The 24,652-nt window shown below is 34.1% G+C and overlaps 1 protein-coding gene across 1 annotated transcript; it reads left to right on the top strand.

Moving 5' to 3' along the window:
- Positions 1-1,134: 1,134 nt before the first annotated feature.
- On the top strand, positions 1,135-23,875 carry LOC117417856 (protein CC2D2B-like). Its single transcript, XM_059035307.1, has 31 exons — positions 1,135-1,238; positions 2,250-2,403; positions 2,928-3,064; positions 3,444-3,572; positions 4,092-4,301; positions 4,935-5,023; positions 5,132-5,272; positions 6,031-6,124; positions 6,887-7,059; positions 7,261-7,438; positions 8,152-8,305; positions 9,027-9,174; positions 9,752-9,869; positions 10,392-10,598; positions 10,775-10,867; positions 11,436-11,530; positions 11,665-11,826; positions 12,573-12,669; positions 14,333-14,442; positions 16,141-16,237; positions 17,022-17,120; positions 17,216-17,392; positions 17,815-17,841; positions 17,934-18,137; positions 19,232-19,321; positions 20,021-20,134; positions 20,711-20,845; positions 21,219-21,341; positions 22,025-22,083; positions 22,670-22,847; positions 23,676-23,875. The coding sequence occupies exons 2-31, from the start codon at positions 2,292-2,294 to the stop codon at positions 23,862-23,864; spliced, it is 3,939 nt and encodes a 1,312-aa protein (XP_058891290.1). The 5' UTR covers positions 1,135-1,238; positions 2,250-2,291; the 3' UTR covers positions 23,865-23,875.
- The last annotated feature ends 777 nt before the right edge of the window (positions 23,876-24,652 follow it).

Raw genomic sequence — 24,652 nt, 5'->3', positions numbered from 1 at the left:
CTTGCTGTTTGCCAGCAGTGTACAAGGGATGAAGGTAAAACTATAATTGGTATTTTTTTCTGAATAAGAAGCACACAGAAGGAAGAATGTAGTAAATAGCCATGAAGAAGGCATTCTATTTATATTTGATTAAATAAACCATTTATGCCTGCAGGCAAAGACTGCAAATTCTGCCCTTGCCCTTGAAGAAACAATTACTGCGCCACAGTGTTTTCAGAGTTTAAGAGGAAGGGATTCAAAAATAAGATTTAATGAAGTGGTGAGCAGCTGAAAAAAATAAAACTGTTAAAAAAAAAATAACATTAAAAAATATAAAAATAACTGAAAATGATTTAATAACAAGATTCTCCCTTCTTAGATGAACAGTAATGTGCATTACAAAGACAGAACTATTTATTCAATAAAAGATACTGAAGGATTTGTTGAAGATACAGAAGAGGTAATTCATAAATATGTTTTACTGTCTGTGTATGTAAAAAGTTAGCAGAACAGATAATTAGAATCATTATACACTGCCACCATGTGCAGTGGCAAGTCTGCAAGGTGTCCAATATGATCTGTCATTCATGATGAAACATCAACTGCAACTGACTTGTATAAGGAACCCTGGTATTATATTATTTGTGCAAAAGTTTTACATCTGCACCTTTAATAACGAAGGGCCTGCAGAGCAGAACTGTGGACAGAGAGAGATTTAGAGACTTGCAGAGCTGGCATGGTAAAAAAGTATTAAGGCTTAAGACAGTTGAGCCTAAGGTTTAAGATCTTAGTTACACTAGTGCAACATGTGTTGGCTAATCTAAATAGCTGGAAGGACCATGTATGATCCCTAGTGTGATATTTTGGATTGCCTGCAAACCTGTGTGTAAACCCCTTTATTCTTCACACTTGCAACAGGGAGATGCAGCTTTTATATATTCCAGAATACATGCCAGGGATTCTGTTTACATAACAAATGCATCAGTCATATAAGGGACAGCCCATTTACAAAAAAAGTGTGTTTCTAACTTTTGCGCAAACCTATGAAAGTAAAATATTGGTTATATTGTTGAGCTTTTTATAAATCTTCTTGGTCTTGTAATTGAATGTCCTGTCTAGTATTGTTAATACTGTTCTTTTTTCAGCATGGAATTGTATTAGAAGAGATTTACCGTTTCTTTTCTTTTAATTTTGATGGGTTACCTGAACGTAACGTCCCTTTTAATTCTGATTCTTCTTTGAATACCACCGTCAGTCAGGTAAACTTCATCTGTCATAACTTTTTTCAACTATTAAACAACTCAACATTTTTCTTACAAATAACATTTAACAGTTTTGTCAGTAGCTGATTTGTGGGAGTTCAGGTCACATTGAAAAACAACAAAGTTTCTTACCCTTTTATCAGCACTGGCAATATTGTCACTGTTCCACTTTTCTTCTGTTGAGAATTGTGCTTGTATTTTATACTTCATCTCAAAGATAACTTTACAGAGGTAAAAAAACAAGTCTTTTTTTTTGATAACCTAACATCAACATAGGCATACTGTTTTCCTTTGCTGCATGTCCAAGTCTGTATCTGTAGGTATATGAATAGAAATCTGAGCGAGATGGCCAGTCTATCTTGTCCTTAGATGGTAATCTAGCACCTGCATCCCCAAAAAGTAAATATTTTGGCATTAGATTATGACAAATGTATACTAGCTGCCTTGAGTGGTGGTCCACTATATCCCTAATAAAAAATTACTGCTGTATTTTATACTATTAATTTACATTAGTTTCCCATGGTTCGCAATGTTTTATTTATTCTGCTTTACAATGCCTGCCTATGCTTTCACCATGCTTTCACTATGCTACACTTTGCTATACTTTTACTATAGTAAATATTTGTAAGAAATGTTCATTATCAATCTAGGATACATTTCTTCAATATACCCTCATGAGACAAGCAACACAACACCACCAAATAGTGTAGTCACCGTTCATGGTTCATAAACACAACAATGATGTTCACAACAAAGGGCATATTTGTTCTTTGCTTGTATTTTTGATATCTCAAAGACAGGCAGTTAAAAGTTGATCCTACTTTCTGTGCTATAGCTTCAATAGTCTCAGGCCATTTGACCAATAGTGCAGTGCATTAAGAAACCATATTGTACATGAAAACCTCCTCAATTCATAAGTATGGACAGGGAAGAAACAAAAGATCTGTGGTAGGAAAATACATTTTGAAGGACTGCTTTAATAAACACTTTATATTTTTTAAAACAAAGGTAAAATCTGACTTAAAGCAAACAGAAGAATCTGATGAGGAAATGGAAGTATTGTCTTCAGATTTTTTTAAAATGATGCCTGCTGAATATGTGGATATTGAAGAAAAGTTTGAAGAGGAGGCAAAGTTTCTGTTTGTACCTGGCAGCTCACCTGGTATGATATTTTTAAGAATTGCTGTAGTCATACATAATCATGAATTTGAATAACTATTAGGGAACAGTTTTAAGTTATGCAGGTAGCCCATGTGTCCAATTTAAATGACATTTAATGTTGGATTTAATGTCATAATAATGTCAAACTACTGTTGCATGTGATGTGTCAAAGAGGCGATGTTCTTGTCCCATCTGTCTCATCTGGTGGTTGGCTGCCAACCAGGGTTTATGTTATAAATATGTTCAATAAATGTGTTCTACTTCAAAATTATTGCCATTCTCTGTGTTAAGTTCTAGTTAGGCTTTTTACAAATCATTGTTAGCATCATTTTTAAGTAGAAAAATCTAAAATGATTCTAAAACTAATAAGAAACAACTTTAACATATGTACAAGCCGCTAAGAGAAATGTTGGAACAGATGATCTCTGATAACATTATTGTGTGCATTCTTTGGACTAAAAAGCTTTGAGAATGTTGCCAGTCAACTGTTTGCCTCTTAGATGAAACTCATATCCATTGTTTTAGTGTCTTTTAGTGAGAAAATGCCACCGAATGTCAAACCACGCTTTCTGCAGGACGAAGGGCTGTATGTTCGTGAGAGACCTGAAGTATCCAGAAAAATATGGAATAAAATGGAGAATCGTCTTTTTAAACAAGAAAAGGTTTTTTTTTTAATATCGTTTTTGAACAGAATAAGATCACAAAATAAATGAACAGGATCTCAACATTTCAAACTATATTTTCAAAACATTATAAGACCCCTTTATAAGCATCACTAAATACAATAAAATGTAAGAATGAGGTCTGCGATATAGCAGATGGACATGTGTTAGGGAGGCACTGTTTAAATTAGTTAAATAGACGAATATCTTCTTTTATAAAAGATTGCTGATATAGTAATTACAAACAATTAAAATGAAGATACCTGTTGTGCAATGTTTTTTTGGAAACTTACTCTATTATTTTTTAGTTGTTCAAAAAATACAAGTTTTGAGAGAATAAAAAAAAACAGAACATTGCTAAAAAAAATTTTTTTTTCAGGGAAACCACTGGTTTGGAGAAGACGGTAACCTGATTGCATTATCTGATCCAATAAGACAGTCTTGGAGTAACAAACTGGATTTTCTGTTTGATGAACGTGACCCTGCTATTAAGACTGTATACAAGAAAGTCAGTTTTCTTTTCTTTTGATTTTTGTATTTTAAATTATAAAACAGGAAGCTACTCTCTGACGATCAAAACTCCAGCTTTCAGAATGTTCCAGTACATATTAAAAGTATTGTCTCATGCCTGGTAGAGTAACTTTGTAATGGGTTATTTTCTAATAATGAAAACCTGATTTATAATAAGTTAAGTTAAGTCAATATGTACAGTTCACCCTGTCTGATTATATAAGAGCGTGTTCTTGTTTCGCTTCACGGTCCTCTTGCCCATCCAAAGACAACGAGAATACAGTCATTTAGCATAAGAGACAGGGTCAACACTACATATTAACTAACATACACTATAGCGTTCTTTTTGCGTTACTTAGTTTCAAGCTGACTGGTATGTCATTAACTAAAGAAATGCTGTCACCAAGAACTATGCTGCATGTTTCTTTTTTTTGTTTCTTCATAAAAATGTGATAAACAAAATGTTCTCATTTTAACTGTCATGGAAATAACACTTATTTTTGTTCTCTTATTGCAGGCAATCAAATCCAAACTGGAACGTTCTGTTATTTGTGATCTTGAAAACTCTGGTTTGGTGTGCCAGCTGGATCTGAATATTTCAAGTCTGGTATTTACCCATCACCCCCTCTTTAGCCGTGAGCATGTCCTGGCTGTCAGACTAATCCAACTTTATGACCATTACCTATGCCGACAGCAGAAGAATCTCACTCACCTGTTGTCAGAAAAGGTGAGCCCGGTTATCAAGCAAATCAAGACTCAGCAACCTTCCTTATCCCAAGGCTAGTCAATGTTGGTGATAGCTCATAAAATGAGAAGCAGCGCATATGAGAAGCAGGTCATAACTGTAATGCTCTGTGTGACAGCAGACGGCTGCAAACTGCCTCCATATGTCGTTTTCTTATATGAATAAATGCATCTTTGTAAATGCATCTTTATTTGATTTTTTATTTTTTCCTTAAGTTGAGGGTGGGATATTTGGGCTGCACTTAAATTCGAAGGAATACGGTATTTAGTACTCAGTACTTTTTTGAAAGTCAGCACTAGGTACAGCCACTTTATATTTCACTGTTGAGTTCTCTTTTTGGAATTGGAATCATTAAATGCATGCTTAGTGTTAACTTACAGAAGGCTTTAAGCTTCTCAAATCTGCCTATCCCCTATTCATTTCACAGACTATTTTCTGCCTCCAGACTTCATTGTAAAGGTTGCTATTATGATTGTTTTGTTATGTATAATATTGGAGAGATGCACACATGCACTCACACAGTCACAGATTTTATATATACAGTATATATATATATATATATATATATATATATATATATATATATTAATTGTGCAATTTCTTTGCATATTACAGCTAAGAGCTTTAAAGCATATAGCAAGAAGCACAGAAACTAATTTGAATGACAGTTCCCACAGAGTAAAAGATTTTAAGAAACAAATAAGGTATGAGTGATTCTGTTTTTTTTTATAAACATACAAACATACACATGCAATTTAAGTGATTGCAAACAATTTGTTAAGAAGCTAATAGTTTATACCATTACATTTCAGAGAAACAAGAAAGATACTTGAAGATGAGCGACAGGCAGATATTTCACTATTTAAGAATATTATGATGACTTGGAAACAGATCAAATCCTTGAGAAAAACCCAAGGATATGCTAATACAAAGGTTAAATTGCAGGTTCAAAGGTGAGTTTTTAGTAATCAGAACTTCAGAACTCTCAATCAGACTTCTAAGGTTAAACAATAAGAAAAAGTCAAGTGAATCAACATTTGGGCTTGTGCAAAGGCAGTCTACTTGATGGAGTTTCTTACTAATAAAGGCACTCGCTGAAAAGTTTGTGTCTACTTGACTTAGTTTCAAATAGTTTTAATTTTATTTGAAGTTGAACTATGAGCAACTAGTGCATTAATTAATTTTATAAATATATTTAAATACTGTCCTAAAGTGTTTATGAATGGGTCTGAAAGTTCAACTTTAGTTTTGCTTACCTGTGTTTTGTGCATGTTTACCCTTTTTTTCCTGATGTGCTGCTTTCTACAGTACACATTGGAAAAGGGAACACATTGCACACTTGTATACTGTATCCAATTCCTCCAAAGACTGCCGATTGTTTAGTTATGCTTTCTGAAGGCTTGTTTACATTTTCCAGAGAAAAGGTGTATGCAGGAAATGTCCTTTTTTCAAATGCATTCATAACCTTTTAGTATAACTGTATTTGTATTGTTCACTTTTTCATACATTGCTCTATCAAGCTATGTATAATAACACAGCAAAATATGGCCCAAAATCTGCAGGCCAAGGCTGTTTAATGGCACAAGGCAAAGCCTAGGTGCAACATCCCTAGATGTGCAGATATGGTAACACCCTGTTGTGTGCTATTGCTTCCATGAAGTGCATAAATTATTTCTTTAACCTTAACATAACAGTATTGTTGTGATTGTAGGCTAGTTGGAGAAAAAGTTACAGAAAAGGTTTCTGCACAAAAATATGCAAAAGAACAGGATCCTTTAAACAAGGACAAGTTAACAGATAAACAGGTGCGCATTGCATTCATGCTGTTTAAATTAATACCTTTGAGACCTACAGTATATAATGTTAGTAAAACAAAAAAAGATATTCAAATTGCAAAAAAAGTTATTTCTTGTTGATTTGTGTGGTTTATTGATCAAATGTTATATTATAAGATTAACATATTCAATTTTGTTTAGTCTAATTTCCCCTTTCAGCCCATTTAATGGAACATTATTTAGGAATATCATCTCATTTGTATGGCCCAGTAGATTGTTAACAATTAGTTTATGGGTGATCAGTACTATAGTTGGTAAATCAATACAGAAAAAAAGTCTTACAATCCGTTTCACATATTGGGTACCTTTGTAACCAATCAGAAAAGCTATTTAATTCCCTCCATTAGACTGCTGTTATTTTTTTATGATCCAGTACAACATTAATTTGTATGAGACTACATGTGTAAAACATTCATGTGCATAAGGAAAATACCTATGTATTGGTTATAAAAATAAATGGATTTACACTATACATATACTACTTTACTGCATAAATACTTAAGATGATGTCAAATCTATATTTGACATCTTTGACAACTTTGAAATGTTTAAGACTTGGAAAACATTTAAACATTTAAACTATTAACATCCCTAATGTCTAACAGCTTGTAGGTAGGACGTTCTATATCGGCCTAAACAAATGGCATGAATGGGATAATGTTGCATTCAATTGGTTTATTGTAATACAATTGGGTACTGTTATATCTTTTTAACTTACATGATTTTTACTAGAAAACTGAGGAATGCACCAAAAACACAGAAATAACAGAGCTGTATATGTGCTGTGATCTTGAAGAGAAACAAGAGTCACAAGTTTCTCAAACCCATCAGGAATCAGAAGAGCCTGCACTAGTTCCTGTGCTGACCATGAACAGGAAAGCAACTCCTACAGAAAAATGCCCATTGTAAGAAGTCGTGTTTTTATAGTCTTATGTAGAGTTGTACAATATTGCAGTATGCTTCAATGATCTTATTTACTGAATTCTTCACAAGAAAAAAAAAATAATAATAATAAAAAATATATATATATTTTTTTTTTCTTTTTTTTTCTTTTTTTTAATAAGAAAAACTAGTTAATATCACAAAGTATATTTTCTTTTTTTTAGAGGGGAACAAAGAAGAAGAAACGAAATACAGAAGACCAGGTTTCTTTTAAAAATATTTTACAATGAAAAACAAGTTTCTTGCTCAAAGATCTCCTTTTTGGGCTCTGATTTTACAGTAGAGTTTCAGCAGATTTTCAGCATACAAATAATGTACTTGCCAGAAAGCATTAGGCTTGAGGTAAATATTTGAGATTATTATTTTAGGTTTTTGTTAATCAAAGAGCTATTCTGTCATGTGTGTAAGGAAAAAAAATCACGTTTCTCTGCCTAACATATAAAGTACAAGAGCTTCAGTGTATACATAATATGATACGTATTCTACATTACCTGTACAGGTAAAATATATTACCTAAATAAGGCGAGAAGATGTAACACTGCCACATGTATTTAGGCCCTAGTCATAAAACTTTAAGAGCTGTTTTAATTAATGTTTTGTCAAGGACTGTTTTTTTAAAGCTCATTTTGATTAAGTTCATTTTTCAAAGCTTTCCTTAATTGAAGACTGTTTCTTAGTTGTGATCATTTTCTAGAAATGGTTGTTAAATGTTTGAATACCAATTCTTGTTAAATTAAAAAGTTTAAAGTTTGCGACTAAGGCCTGTAATAGGGATTGACAGAGGTTGTGGTTTCACAGTACAGGAAAACATTGCTTCAACATAGAAGAGCTCCTGGGCTACCTCCAGTAGTAAACACAGCATACTGGTGCTTCAAACAAGCTTGACTACAAACACTCTCTAAATACTCTCAAAATGTACACAATAAAGGTGCCCTCCACAGTCTGTCTGTGTGCTATCCATAGTGTGGAGTCTTCTCTCACTTATACAGTAAGGTGGGTCATAAAACCCAGTTGTTTGTATCTTATTTCTTATTTCTTTGTATTATTTCTTTCAGATCTGTGAAAACATAGGAAGAAATAGCAACATTTTGGCAAATGTCTACGTGCCCATCCCTGACGGAAATGTGTTGTCTGGCAATGCTATACTTGATCAGGCAGAGTTCAGTAGTGACCAGATAGTGATGACCAATCACGAAGGTGTAGGAAGTAGTAAGTCACAATATAAGAATAAGATTATGACAACATATGGAAAGCTATTTTAACGCTGTCTATGTTCCAGGCTGTAGCGTTCTCTTCCAACAGATATTAGATGTATCTCAATTTCAAATATGAGTTCCTAGCTTTCATATTTAATATTATCTTACCTGTATCCAAATCCATGCCGAAATGATAAAACAGCCTTTACATGGGTCATTACATGGTGTACCATGTGTCAAAAGGTGTACCATTTTCAGTAAAACTGTGGCTACTGTGTTCTGTCCATCAAAGCATGTTGCTGGCTGATTCTTATTTAGATTCATATTTATTGTTGCCGGGCTGTTGTCGTGGATGCCATTTTCACAAAACCCAATTCAAATGACAGAATCAAAAACTTGCATGGGACCTGCCAATGGTATTAAAAAAAGTCAAGTAAGGTTATTAGCTGCAGCATATGTATTAGCAATATATTATTGCTTAATTTCTATAAACCAGGTAATTGCCTTTTAATTTTTCCCTTGGGTATGTATGCTTTTAGATGCTACTCATCTGTTAAGACCACTTTAACAGCTAAATCCCATTTCATCTACTTTTCAAGGAGAGCATCTTTAGTGTATATAATTGATATAACTTTCAGAGTTTCAGTGTCCTTTTCAACCTTTTTTTTTGTTCCTTCAGTCACACCTGCAATCATATGTTGATTGCTGTGATTGGTAATATGTGACAATTTCAGACATTCCCTGTTCGTCTGAGGAGGACAGTACTGTGGGACCCTGTTTGCTTACTTCTGGGAAACTCTTTTATTCAGTATCTTGGGCAGTGGATAAGAATGGCATAACGCTTGGCCCAGCTGTGCCTCAGCCTAAACAAAGTGCTAACGGGTAAGGATAAAAAGAAGCAATTATATTAAAACATATATATTTCAATGCTGTATTACGTTGGTTTATTTTAGAAATTGTAAACATAGTTTATGTGACACAAGAGCACAGGCAGTGTTAAGAGAATTTGATAATGCATTTTAAAAACATTAAATCATTAACTTAAGTTAAAAGAGGCCAATGAAGCTGGATAAAGGAACAGAGAATCCTACAGACAGTGGGCTTTGTATCTTTCAAATGCAGTACACCATGTGACCACACAGATTTTGTTTTTATTCTAAATCTTCACTGAGCAGGGGGGTGGGGATGAAGCTACAAATCAGCAGCAAGCAGTGAGGAACGTTGTAAGATTCTGACGTGTTCCTTGACACACCATTTCCCAGAATGACTTCATTCTTTGACACCACCTATATAACACCAGTCACCAAGATATTTTTTGGTCTAACCAAGTATAATTGAGAGGTTCAGTTTTGATTTGGAATTACATAAATATAAATTACTCCCTATGTTCATAATGATAAGATAACAATATTACACCTCACTTACAACACAAAATAATGTGCTATTTACCTTATTTCAGTGTGTTAAAAAATGTAGATCCATGGCTGAGCAATAAACAGAAACTTGTGGAATGGGCTAAAGAAGCTCAAATTGATCCCAATGATCCTAAGAACACTGACTTAGTGCAGCTCATGATGGTTAGTAAATACATTGTCTTCAGCATATGTATTGTCAAGTACAGTATGACTAACACTGACAATATATATATATATATATATATATATATATATATATATATATATATATATATATATATATATAGATATAGATATAGATCAGGCAGATGATGTAGCTAAATGAGTATCTCCCTGTTTTCTTTAGAAATATAAGATTAAATCTAACTTTTTTTTAAAAATCATTCATTGTTAGTGAATATTTGTGTTTTTCTGTAGTATTAGTACTGTATGTTGTAGACAAATATTATGTGATGACTATTCTAAGGGTAATACTTGCTACTAGGCTAGTGGTAAAATATTTTCTATAGTTTTCGTAAATAGGAAAATAGGAAAATAGGAAAGTTGTGTTAAGATGCTTTTCATGTTTAGGTCAAAGCAGAATTCTCAAAATTCAATAATTGACACAAAACCTCTAAACTTGTGTGAAATAACAAAAAAGCAGCTGTTTACAAAATATTTCAAGTATCGTATTCATGTCTTAAGTATGCATCAAAGACAGACAGGCAGGTGGCTGCAGAGCACTTTCGTCTTGAACAGTTCCAGGAAGAATTCAACTTTGTTACCGATGAAGAATTTGAAAGTTCAAAACGCTTCCGGCTCCTGCAGTTGCGTAATTCTGAAGTCTCTGAATTCTGCGGCTTCAAACAAATACCTCTTTATGACAGAGAGATACCAGATTCCATTTTTGAGGTACCGTTTGTGTGAAAATCAAGTATTCACATTTTAGAAGACGTGCTATACAATGTATGAATTAGATGCATTTAAATGTCAAAATAGAGGAAAAACACATTTTTCAGTAAATATAGGATGTGATGGAGTTGTTTTTTTTTTTTTTTTGTAAAAACTGAAAAAATTATTATCAACAGGAGTATGAACTCCAGCTTCAGTTGCCATTAAAGATTACTGATGAGGATCCAATTACATCACAGAGAATTTGGTCTGTTAACTATGTGAGAAAGGTGAGAAATTATATTTCTTTTTTTCAAATATGCATACTGGATATACACCATGTGTTATTTTGATGACTGAATATATGTGTAGAATTGCTGAAAACCCATTTGCTTGGTGGAGGAAGGGGGGGGGGGGATGAATCAATGTTCAACTCATACCACTATACCTATAGGACCCAAAGATGGGATACATGTCTATTTAGAGATACCTATATATCAGCATTAAAGGAATATTAATAACGGTTTGGTACCACTGCAATTATTTTGAATGTTATCTTGTGAAGGACAGTTTAGGTGACATTAGTTCCTATTTACTCATGTCGTTTTTCTAATTTGCACTTTGTAATTCAGGATATATAGAGCAATAAAGTCTTATTATAGAGTAGTGTACCATATAACAAAAAATATTTAGTCTTTGGGTGAGCTGAAGTGAGAAGTAACACACATATACTGTAGCATGTTATGATATGCAAAAAATGAAGTTAAAATACCCATTAACACTTACATAGTAAAACAATACAACGTTTTGCTTTGTTGCAGAAATCTAATTCCAATTGTGTGCAATTATCTTTCGTAGGTGTTAAACCTAGCGAGGAAAAGACTTTTAAAAGTCAAATGCAGATATAAGCTGTCGGATATTGTGGCTGAATATGAACAAGTTGACACTGTCACGTAAGAACAAATTATTTAAACATAATGTAATGCTATTAGCAATGTTACACAGATGTCTGTTCTTTTTTATACTAAATAAATTGTGCTTTTAAAATGTTACTTAGATAAAATAGCAGTTATGTCTTTAACTACAGGCAGCTGAATCTCGCCATATTCAAACATAAGCACCGCCTTAAACCTACGAGGAAGGAAAGGAAAAGCGTTCCTGCACAAGTTCTTTCAGATGGAGACGTCAAGCTGCTTGTAACCATAACCAGAGCGTACAACATACCGGCTCGGAGACACTCACTTACTAGGTAGCATGTCACAATAATCTCACTCTGTTTTTATCCATGCGTATTTTCATTTGAACTGCCCTTTGAAACTGGCAATACCATTGCAACAATGTCATTGCAATGGTTCTCTGCTAAAATACAATGGTAGCACTAGAGCAGCTATAATTATTATTAGATCAATTCACACTGGAAATTCAGTGTACAGTATTACCATGGTAACATATCTGTAGCATATCAGGACCGCTACTCTATCAGGGTTCATTATGCTACCATTGCTGGGGTGTTCTCTTAATGTGCAGGGTTTATTTAGGATAATACGCTAGTACTATAATGGTATCCCAGTGGCGTTTGCCAAACTATTCTTAAAGGGTACAGATATAAGATGTGCAAAAACCTGGAGGGCAAAGAGCTAGTGGCGGTGTGCATGTGTTCAGTATAATTTGTAGAAAAGCCAGAAAAGGAGAGACATTGATTGATTGATTAAAAGTAGGTAATGCAGCACTGTAATAATTACATCATTTTTAAGTAAATAAAATCAGTAGACACTAGACCACTTACAATCTGATAATATAATCCCATTTTTAAATTTGTTGTGAACTGTATAAAGAAAGTATTTTTAATATGAGGAATTTAAATAAAATATGAGTTCAGAAATCACCAAAGCATGAGATTGATAGTCTATTTGGTTAGATCTGTACAGGAAATTTTCCAGCCACTGAATCAAGAATATATGTGACACATATCCCATGTTCATTTAATTTTAACAGAGGAACCTCTATCTATGGATCAGCTTGTTCACTAGCAAGAATATCTAGCAGCAAACATATGCTAAGGATGTGTACCTCGGAAGACGACAATGATCAGGTGAAATCTAAAAGCAGTTCTTAATTTTATGATTTTTGAGTATTGTATATATATTTAAGGCTGAGTGAATTAATTCTTGTATATCATGTTCCTTTCCCTAATGTCTTATTTCTTAACTATTAAATATCATATCATGGTATGTTCTGTATGACTGACTATTGTTTTCCATGCTTACTGACAAGCAAAATCTGCACCTGAGGCTGGTTTTCGAGAGTGAGTTGGGGTAACATGCTAATATTGCACTGTTTACTGAAGTCCATACAGTATGTGAAAGACTGCACACCTTTAAGAGTCTTTCAGAAGCATTTTTTGCTGGAATAGTAATCATGGCAAATAATCTGGGGGAATATTGCTCATGTAATACATCTACTAATGCGAGGCAAAGCATATGACATGGTTTATTTAGATTTCCAGAAAGCTTTTGACAAAGTCCCACATAAAAGATTAATTCTCAAACTGAACACAGTAGGGATTCACAAAATGCATGCACATGGATTAGGGAGTGGTTAACATGTAGAAAACAGAAAGTACTGATTAGAGGAGAAACCTCAAAATGGAGCGAGGTAACCAGTGGTGTTCCACAGGGATCAGTGTTAGGTCCTCTGCTGTTCCTAATCTACATTAATGATTTAGATTATGGTATTGTAAGCAAATTTGTTAAATTTGCAGACGACACAAAAATAGGAGGAGTGGCAAACACTGTTGCAGCAGCAAAAGTCATTAAAAATGATCTAGACAGCATTCAGAACTGGGCAGACACATGGCAAATGACATTTAATAGAGAAAAGTGTAAGGTACAGCACACAGGCAATAAAAATGTGCATTATAAATATCATATGGGAGATACTGAAATTGAAGACGGAATCTATGAAAAAGACCTAGGCATTTACGTTGACTGAGAAATGTCTTCATCTAGACAATGTGGGGAAGCTATAAAAAAAGCCAACAAGATGCTCGGATATATTGTGAAAAGTGTTGAATTTAAATCAAGGGAAGTAATGTTAAAACTTTACAATGCATTAGTAAGACCTCATCTAGAATATTGTGTTCAGTTCTGGTCACCTCGTTACAAAAAGGATATTGCTGCTCTAGAAAGAGTGCAAAGAAGAGCGACCAGAATTATCCCCGGTTTAAAAGGCATGTTGTATGCAGACAGGCTAAAAGAATTGAATCTATTCAGTCTTGAACAAAAAAGACTATGTGGTGATCTGATTCAAGCATTCAAAATTCTAAAAGGTATTGACAATGTCGACCCAGGGGACTTTTTCGACCTGAAAAAAGAAACAAGGACCACGGGTCACAAATGGAGATAAGATAAAGGGGCATTCATAAGAGAAAATAGGAGGCACTTATTTTACACAGAGAATTGTGAGGGTCTGGAACCAACTCCCCAGTAATGTTGTTGAAGCTGACACCCTGGGATCCTTCAAGATGCTGCTTGATGAGATTCTGGGATCAATAAGCTACTAACAACCAAACAAGCAAGATGGGCCGAATGGCCTCCTCTCGTTTGTAAACTTTCTTATGTTCTTATATAGTGGAATTGTTTCATAAGCTATAAACACTTTAGGATTACAGGTTTGTTTAATTCAAATCGTTAAACATTTGTGCCAATGTATCTAGAATCATAATGAACAATGACTAGCTTTAGTACTGTGCACAGGTTCCAATACAGCCATTTGTAGAAGTTGAATTTCAGCAATCGGTGGATCGTACAAGCACAGCAACTGGATCACAGCCCTGTTGGAATGAGGAGCTCCGATTGGATTTCAAGTATGTTTCCTCCTACAATCAGTCACTTCACTTGGAGGGTGAAATTGACCCCATCCCATCAATGTCATTTAGCAACCAGTTGCTTCCGCTATTGACTGACATGCTTTTAGCCAGTAATATGCTTTGACCCAGAAGATACTGAGGGGTCATGTTTTAAAATTAAAATACCTGTGTGCTAAAGCATGTTTTTTTTTTTTTCAAAACTCCACATTTTGAGACCTATGTAGTAATGGAAGTGCAAAACAGGGAAGATTTATGGCATTATTTAATTATCTACAATTAATTTTACAAAAGCTAAATGTCAGATTTTCATATGAAATTTGGCCCACTGCAGCACTTTAAAATACTGATTTACTTGCATCATAGTATTGATACAGGTTAACTTCACAAGCTCCACAGCTGTACAATTTAAGTAATCTAAGCCATTTTGCTGGGTAACTGCATGGATAGTTGCACAACCACATTGCTAGAAACCTCATTATCCACACGTGCCATATCATGTGGCGGGCAGAGGAAATTACAGCCAACCTGGAACAGACCCTCAGGAAGTGGACATGTACAACTAGGACTCTTCATTTTCAGGGTTTTTTTTTTTTAGGTCACGTGATGTCCCTTTAAAGTTATATTGAGCTGACTCTGTTTCTTTATTAAACTCTTGGAAAAGCAAGAGTTCAAACCAAACACAAAAAACTAGTTCAGTTAAATTGCTTTTCCCGGATTTAAAATCTTAATGACTCGTTGCAAAAATGTTATAACCTATTTTGCAAATAATAGATAAACCAAATAATAAACCAGCTTCACTGGCTGTTTGCGTTCGGTTTAAATTAAAAATAAGGAGCTGCCTTTATTTATTTTTGTACGTTATCAATGCAACAAAATCAGTTTCATTCAAGTTACAGGCGATTTCACAATCAACACTTTTCCAAGATTGTAATTGAACGGATTCGGCTCAAAAAAAGGAACATCACATCAAAAAAAAAAAAATGAAAACAAAGAGTCCTAAACATGACTAAGCTGATTGCTCAGAACTTCTCACAAATAGTTGATGCAACATCTACACCTGCACTTGTTAGCTGCTAGCAACACATTTGTTATAAATAGCATACATTTATAGATTCAGTTTTACATTTAAGTTTAAGCATCACCAGAAACAGATTATTCTGCATTTTTAAAATAAGTTTACTGATTAGATGAAACAGTATAGAATTTGAACGGTGTGTGTTTGTGTATTCTACTGATACCTTACTGTAAACCTTACGAAAAGGTCTTCAATTGCAATGCTTTGGCACTACAATGGCAATGTAATTACATTTAAAAAGCCATTTATAAAATGGTAACACAGTTGTAGCATGTTGCTATTTCAACCTTTCAATGATATGAACCACTACACACCTGTATTTTATTGCAGTACCATGGTACCATACTGTATACTATAGTACTGCTGTTCTATAATTGTCCAAGTCCATTGAGTTGCCGTAGCTGGTATGCCTAAGTCTGTTCATTGTGCTGTTATGGGTCCTGCAGACTAATACCCTGATATTATAATGGGTTATCACTATTATTTGTGTGGGAGAGTGTAATTCCTGGCAATAAAAACTAAGAAAGGTTTGTTGAGCATACAGATTAACTTGTTATTTTAATTACACTTTAAATGTAAGGCATGGTAAGTAAGCTACATTATCTATGTTTTTTTGTTAGATCAATGGGAGGCGATTACAGCTATTCAGGCTTGTCCAAAGTCAAGGACAAAATATTTATTAATGTGTTTGATGAAATTGCTGTTGATGTACAGGAGGTATGTTTAAAACATTTATAGCATTGTATTATAGCACCATCTTACATTAACTGCTCAGTTCTGAAATAAAATGCATATAATCAAATATAATGTGTATATACTAAATATATGTACACCCTGTAATATGTCATTTGAGATGCCAATGTCTTATTTTCAATGTTGTGGAAACTCCTTGGGTGGAATCTAATACTGCCCTTCACTTTGACCTTTGACTTTTATATCATTGTCATGTGACTCGTTGGTTTCTGGATAAAGACCTAACGTTGACTTTATATTCAGTAAACAGATGCATGCTATGTGTCTGAAGGTCAACTTTCAAGAAAGTGAACCATTTCCCTGTCACTTTGTGTTAACCTGCCCATATCAATGATTCAGACTGCACGCTTTGATATTGTGATATCACATTTGGTACACAGTTATAGTCCACGGTTCTCTATGTCAAGTTCCATTACTGGTGTTGTCCAATAATAAAATGACATTTTCACAACCACACTGTTTTGACCTCTTCCCATATTTATATGTTACAGATGTTTCTCTGTTTCATTATATCCCACAGTAAAATAGGCTGTTACACTGAGATCCTTTACACGTATGTGCTGTCTGAAAGGCTGCTGCTGCAGAAACTCAGACATTGACACTGACAATTCCAATGGAAAAGGTTGTATTAATAAGTGTTAAAAATAGAGATCCAGGGCAAGTTTGGGTACTTGACAACTGGTAGGTACGTGTGCCATCCACTATTTTCTATCAGTATTAAGTTGATTTTATCATTGTGGTTCAACAGAGTCACTGTGTCCAGGGCTGTGGTGTCCAAACATATATGGGAAGGCAGTGGCTTGGATCAATTGCCCTCCCTTTCAGTTCTGTCCTTCAGCAATCAAAGGTAACTTATAACCAGCCTAGTAGAAGACTGTACTTACTTTACTTTAAAAAGTACCAGTTTTACTCTGGAATACAAACTTGCATTGTCTTATACAGGTGAGTGGCACATTCCGTCTCAATACTCCCCTCATCTCATTGGGATACACTTGGAAAAAGGAGGATATGCTACCTGATGCACAAGACAATTATCTCAGTCAAACAGAAAGTTGCTTCTTATCAATTTTTGTCACGGTTGATCCACAGATATCCACTATTGAAACTGACACAGAAAAGGTACTATAGACTACATAGTTATGTATTGCATCACCTTACATTTTCTAATAATTGTGTTTAAACTATTGTGTGACCTCATTTATTTCCAAAATGCATCTATTGACTTGAAATGCAACTCTGGAATGCCATATACACCTTCAGGAATTGCTGGCACTTCATGACATTCCAGTATTGCCTTCCTTTTCCCCATAGGTTACTATTAAATTATATAACACATCGGTAATGTCTTCTGTAAAAATCAAAACAATCCATATTTAACACTGTACTAAAATCCTATATATTAAGATATAATTGTCCTGTTTATCAAGGTCTTTTCACCATAATGCAATTTACGTAATTTTTGTTTTCAATTAGCAATCAAACTTATTGTTAAATAACTACTACCAAATTACTTGTACACATGCATTTTTCTTTCCTTACAGGAAAGTCCACAGAAACCTATGTGGCTGGTAAGTTTAAACGGCTATTTCCAGGCAAGCATGGCATGCACATTTCTAAAATGTATTGAAATCATGAGACCTGTGAAATGTTTTTATAATAGTTTGCTACAAACGAAGACGAGAAGCTGTTAGAAGTGGCATATACATATGAAAAACACTGCAAGACCATGCACCCTCGGAGAAGACTTCTAACTGCTGTCATTGATACTGAAGGAAGAAAGGTGCTTGCAACAAGATACATAAAAGCTTTGCCTCCACCCCAGGAACTACTACAAGCTAATTCTGAGGGAGTGCAAGTGACCTTTGTAAGCTTTTAAATGTATAAAAATGAAGACAGTTTATTATTATTATTATTATTATTATTATTATTATTATTATTATTATTATTATTATTTATTTATTTATTTATTTATTTATTTATTTATTTATTTCTTAGCAGCCGCCCTTACCCAGGGCGACTTACAGTTGTATACAAAAAATACATATCAAGAATTACAGTACAATTAAGAGCAAGATACAAAATACAATGACTTCAGTCCTATGTTTAAAGTCAAGGTTCTTGTGTACTGAAAGTCAAGGCTCTTGTGTACTGAGCAAGTTTGCTCACAGTCCTATAACCCTTTCATATACTTCTTTATTGTTAATATACAAGTTAAAAATACAGCTATATATGTGTTATATCTGTGTCTTGATCTAGCCCATTGTGATTTTCACTGAAACGTTGGAAAAGGTTGATGGAAAGAATATCGTTAAGTGGCTGAGTTATGTGGTCCATTGTAATGTCACCCTTTTGAATTTACTTTCCAGTTGAAAGGAAATCCAAGAGGTATCTGAAGTTTTTTAAAGCAGGTGACGTCAACCGTACTGATAATGAGCACTGTAGAAACTCAATGTGGTGTGATTTGGGTTTTCTCTGTGATTTGTCATGGATTATAGCAGGCTAAATGTGTGCTTTAATGGTCTGAATAAGCATCAGCAGTCTATAAGATACAATACGTATGCAGTGTAACTACATGGCTCCATATCTAAATGCCAACCCCATTAAAATGTTGGTTTAAAAAACAGAACCCTTTTTTTTCAAATGATACTCCATTGTTTAGACCAGTTGAATAGGCCCCATTGTGTATTGTACACATTAGGTACATATCTGTATTCATTTAACATTATTAAGACAATAGCTCTCTTTACAGAATATTGTGTTGTCTTTTTCTATGTTTTTAGTAAAGAAATTATATATAGGTGCCTTGTGAGTGATTGTTAACCTTTTAATAGTTGGGCTTTGTATAGTACTGGCCTTGATTTGTAGTACAACATATGTTTTTATAAAATTACTTTTAAACCTAAACTTGATCCTGTCTGCAGTATAATGTATAATTATTTCCTTTGTGTTTTCTCTCAGGATCTTGTGGCTAGATTTGTGTCTCTGATTCCCTTACTTCCATACACTGTTGATGTTGGAGATGATTGGGAAATGTGGTTCACATCAGAGGTAGTTTTCTTTTCTATTTATTTGAATTTAAAGTATTAAGGGATATGGATTATTCCAAAAATATTAAACAGTACATTTTCTTACAAAACACGTTTGACGTGATGACATTATTGAAGTTTCTGTAAAGCAAAGTGAAAGCCTGATAAAGCTAAGACAAGTATGACAAATACCTAAAAAATGGTAAATGCATGGTACAGGATAAACTGCTCAACTAACTTAAATTACAAAACAATATTTAAATATTACCTGTTGTGAACTTCTATTTGTTATATAAGTCTCAAGCCATGTTTCAGTAATTGTTGCACTTGCTTGGTCATTTCACCTGGAGGATGATATTGTCCCCTAACCTTCAATGGCTTTTTTTCCTGTCATTAAGCAATGAGTTGCTTCCCCTATTGACTTGACATGCTTTCAGCCAGTAACATTGCTTTGACCCAGAAGACGTGTAACAGCCTTCCTAAGAATAAGTTATGGAAACTGAGAACTGTCTTTACCTAATCTAAAATAGTACCAGATATCATGTTTGCTATAACATTTCTTTCAAAACTGCATATTTGAGACATATGTAGCTAGTGGAAGTGCAAAACAGGTAAGATTTATGGAATAATTTGTTATTTTTACATTAACATTCATTAAGGTTCAAATGCACAAATGCACATCCATCACTATTATTTGATCAAGTGTGTTATATATTTTCAGCAATGCATTGATTTTGCTGTTGGAACCAAAGCAGGGCTGGCAGTTCTCTTGTGTAACTATTTCCTTTATATGGGCAAGAAAACATGGCTGCTCCTAGGAACCTCCGTCTTGGAAGTATGTTGTATATGATGTAATATCTTTAAATGCACAGTGGTAATACTACAAGAAACATAGTACAATGTTTGGACTAGAAGTCCTTCTCAATGTATAATTATGAAAGTTTAATCATGTTTGTATTGATTGGTCTCATTTATCAATTAACTATAAAACTAAAAGAAACTTAGTAAAATGGTTGGACTAGAAATCTATCTATGTGTCTTTAAATTCAAATGTCTTTTTACCACCAGTATAGACTACAGTAAAGCTGTAGTATATATGGAGGCATGGTGGTCCAGTGGTTAAAGAAAGGGGCTTGTTATCAGAAGGTCCCCGGTTCAACTCACTGACCTCCTTGTGCTCTGTCCTTTGGATGAGATGTAAAGCCAAGGTCCTATTGTAAGTGACTCTGCAGCAGTTTGATGCATAGTTCACCCCCTAGTCTCTGTAAGTGACTTTGGATAAAAGCATCTGCTAAATGACTAATTGATAATTAATACATATGCAATAACCAAGTTAATGCAAAAGGACATAATTTCTAAAATATAAATCATTGATACTTTATTCTCAAAGACAACCCTGTTTATTTTAAAGGGAGAAACAGCTTACGTGGTGACTCAAGAAAACCGAGACTATGTGCTTTGGAACCCTAGGACTGGGGAATGTTATGAGCAGTTTGATATATTTTGTCCATTGCAGACTGCTGATTGCTTAATCAGTGAACACAATGTAAGTAAAGTTGTGCATTGCTGGTATGATCAGATTGGGATCAAAATAATTACATTACAGATCAGGTATAGTTGAGTTTTCATACTACACATTCTACCAAAATATTTGCATAAATAGCAGAAACACAAATATAGACAGCTAAATTAGCATCTCAGAGATAGATAGAGGATACTACACATGACAGTGCAATCATGTCACATAACTACTGTGGTTTATGTTGAGAACAAATAGATCATTTGTCTTATGCTCTCAACGCAACCATTTTATTTTTTCCCCCTTTCCTCAGTGAGTCACCTTACATCTGTTTAACACTTAATTCTGTAAAAAAAAAGTCAAAAACCTGTTCTATGTGTTCTAACTGATTACTCTTTAGATATGGTTCAATTTACAACAACATAACTCCCTGATGAATGTGAATTTTGAAATTTCAAAAGAGGCCTTTTGGAAGCCATTATTCCCTACTGATTTTCCATCCTCTGTACCACTTACATTACAGGTAGGTAAATTGTTCTTAGACTTGGATTGTATAGTTTGTTAAATATACAGAAAGATCATAAAACTTGGCACATGATAAATTATTTAAGCACCTGAACCTCGGTTAGAGGACATTACTGTCTGCTGCTTGACCAGGGAAAGAAGAAGCTCAATGCTCTGTGATCATCTCCCAGGTGGCAATTCCCTGGAATGGAGCCTTCATATTGGTATAAGGAAGTTCTGAGGTTTCTAATGTTGATTAATATGGAAAACGTTGGAATGTATCCTTAGGAATACTTTAGGGGTGTGTAGCTGTCATTTCTGTCCCTTCTAAAACTGGGATTTTGTATAGATTTTCCATGTATTAACTCATAGATGCCACAGTTGGAAAGGGGGCAAAAATGCATTGGTAGTAACCCCAGAAGGTAAACTGAAAGTGTAGATGGTATAAATATTGTGTAGATGGCTTATAAAAGTTTTCTTCTCATGAATTCAATTTGATGTCAATTGGAAACCGTTTATAAGTTCATACTTAAATGTATTAATAAAGCATTAGTGCTTTGCAATAAAGCCAGACCTTATGTTATGTTTGATAACCTTTTAAGACAGACAAGAAAAAAAAAAACACATACAGTACATATATTTGTTGAGATTATTGGTATCTTTAAATTTGTCAGTTTTAACAAAGATTTTCATTGGCTTTAGCCATCAGAAATATCGTACCGTCCAACTGATACAAGATTTGTTGAACAGTTGGAAAGCAGGTAGGGTTCCTGCTTAACTATATTTTATTGAATTTCTATTGTAATAAACAGGAAAACTGAAGAAAAAGTAAATGTTGTAATGTATTGTATAATCATTAAGGTAGGAAGCTTTGGTATTATGGTTTCAGTTCCACCCAGAAGTGTTAGTTGGGGAACACAGAAGTGTATAGGGGACCCGGGCAAGAGCCTGTGTTGGTTAGTGTGTGCTTGGAATCAGCAAATAAAAAAGCCATCGGCAGTTTTGGAATATCCTCTAAATAAAGTGTGTGTGCAGTTTGTCTCACCGAACCCACAATATATAACAGTAAACATACTACATTAAGCTTTTTGTTTATCCTAAATAGCTCGTTATAGTTGTTTTTATATTTTTAATACAACCCAGATAAATTAATTTAAAAAAAATGTTTAATCATAGTTCAGCACGCATTCATACACTTTACAAATGCAACATTTTTCTTGGTTTCAATTTAATCCAGATTCATATTTTGATGTGATTACACATCATTGTAGTGGCAAAAAAAACAAACAAAAAAAACCCAAAAAACATCTGTTACTTTTTCATATGGAAATCCTAATCTTTCTACAGAATTGAAAAAACATTAAAAATGAAACTGATGGAATGGAGATCCCACCACCCGACACGATGGCACCGCCAGTGCATTGTAATGTTCCGACACATTCTTCCAAGGCTGGAATATAACCCAGGTGGTGCTGTTTTAGAAGAGCAGGTACTGGAACTAGAAACTGTGCTTAAGGAATACAAGGTATGGCTATATATTTTAAGTATATAAAAGTACCTTAAAGAACTTTTTTCTCAATATATAATGTGTAAATTCCAATACATAATGGATAATTCATATAATAATTATGTAATAGTAAAAACTGCTTTAAAAAAATTGCAGCTGGTATTACCTTGGTCAGACTTATGTGTCACATTTTACATTTTTCCATATATGTGAAAAAAACATTTTTCCAATTGTGATGGAATTTGGTATTGATGGCATTTAGCATAAGTATTAGATTCTGGTGGTATCTATGGGTATGCCTGTCTACATTTCTCTGTATCTGTATGCATGTGTCTTGAGAGCACAGATTTATAATTTACAAGTTCCTAGTAAACACTGCTATATACTTCAATTGTTGCTTTTACATGCACTTGGAACTTCATTTGTATTGTTGATGTACGCTGTTTGATTGCTGTGCAGTGTTTTGTAATGTTACAGAATTATTAGAAGTATCTGCATTATTTAATGGAATTTACATTTTTTCAAAAACCAATAACCTACTAATTGTAAAGTTGTAATGCTTGGGGACAGCCTTGATAGAATCTACACAATTTGCACTGGAAGACTTTAAAATAATGTTTGACAGTTTGTTGACGCTGTTAGTGCTCTATTATTCTTAATAAACTGGCAGGTATGAGTTGCATATCGATGATACTGTAGTAAACACTTGATATCAGACACAAATTCTGGGTACTATTCTAAATACATATTAAACTTCTGGTCACATGTTCAGAATGGGGGTCTCAATTGTGTCTTGTTTAACCTGCCCCTTTTAAAAACCCATCTTATTAATTGTATTTGTTGCAGGTTACTGGTTTTCCAGTTCAGATGCCGTACATGGATATGAAGACAGTGATTGAAACAATCCACAGCACTGGTATTCACAATACTGAGATCCCCGGGACAGAGTTTGCTATTGCTGTTTACATTCATCCCTATCCAAACAATATATTGTCTTTGTGGATCTATCTAGCTTCTTTGGTTCACCATCAATAGGGAACAGCAAAGATGGACATTAATGTACCTGAAAAATGACGCAGTTCATGGAAGGTTTAGTATTTGCTGTGCATCACATACATTAGCATTATTCTTTCCTAGACATTTCCTGACAAACATCTTCTTTTAGAAAAAAGTCAGAAAAAAAGGGGGGGATCAGCTAGATAAAGAAAAAAAACAAGACACCTGGGGCTTACTCGCCCTCCCAGATACTTTGGGTGGGCAATGTTTTCACTTGCACCCCTAGTGGCTATGGGGTTAATTAAAGAGTTTTATGCTGCAAGTGCTACAGAATTTTATGCAAGTATGCCGAGTTTGATGAAATTACAGTTTTACTGTTATGTTTCTTCAACAAGGAGAAAAATAAATAAATAAATGTCCCCCCACTTTTTGACTGACTATTTGCCAGGAGAAATATACACAAATGAGATTTACATCATTTTAAAGTTTAAATGTTCTCGTTACATGATGAAATCAGTTGCAGTTAGCTTTAATAGTGATTTATGAAGTGACTTCTATTGAAGTCCCTGTATTCCTGTCCTTTTAGCAAATTAAAAATGATTAAACATTTCAATTCAATATATATATATATATTTTTTATACACCAGTTTTCTTGTTTTCCAACACACATGTATATCTATGGACTACCTCACCTATGGCAAAGTATTCCAAGGTTGGTGATAATTGGGGTCAATTATCCCCAACCTTGGGTGGTCGTATAATATAATGTAGTATTTCGTACTTACTGGGTTTGGGGGAAGAAAAAAAACGACAAAATGTACAAAAAC

This window comes from Acipenser ruthenus, chromosome 13, assembly GCF_902713425.1.
Source record: "Acipenser ruthenus chromosome 13, fAciRut3.2 maternal haplotype, whole genome shotgun sequence".
Classification (NCBI taxonomy): domain Eukaryota; kingdom Metazoa; phylum Chordata; class Actinopteri; order Acipenseriformes; family Acipenseridae; genus Acipenser; species Acipenser ruthenus.
This window is presented reverse-complemented; position numbering and strand designations above follow the sequence as displayed.

Bases quoted from the DNA above. Each gene is read 5' to 3' on its own strand.
- LOC117417856 (XM_059035307.1), top strand. From the start codon at position 2,292: ATGGAAGTATTGTCTTCAGATTTTTTTAAAATGATGCCTGCTGAATAT. The intron at 16,238-17,021 runs GTATGTTTAAAA...GTGGTTCAACAG, and splicing joins TTGCTGTTGATGTACAGGAG to AGTCACTGTGTCCAGGGCTG. The intron at 22,084-22,669 runs GTAGGGTTCCTG...ATCTTTCTACAG, and splicing joins GTTGAACAGTTGGAAAGCAG to AATTGAAAAAACATTAAAAA.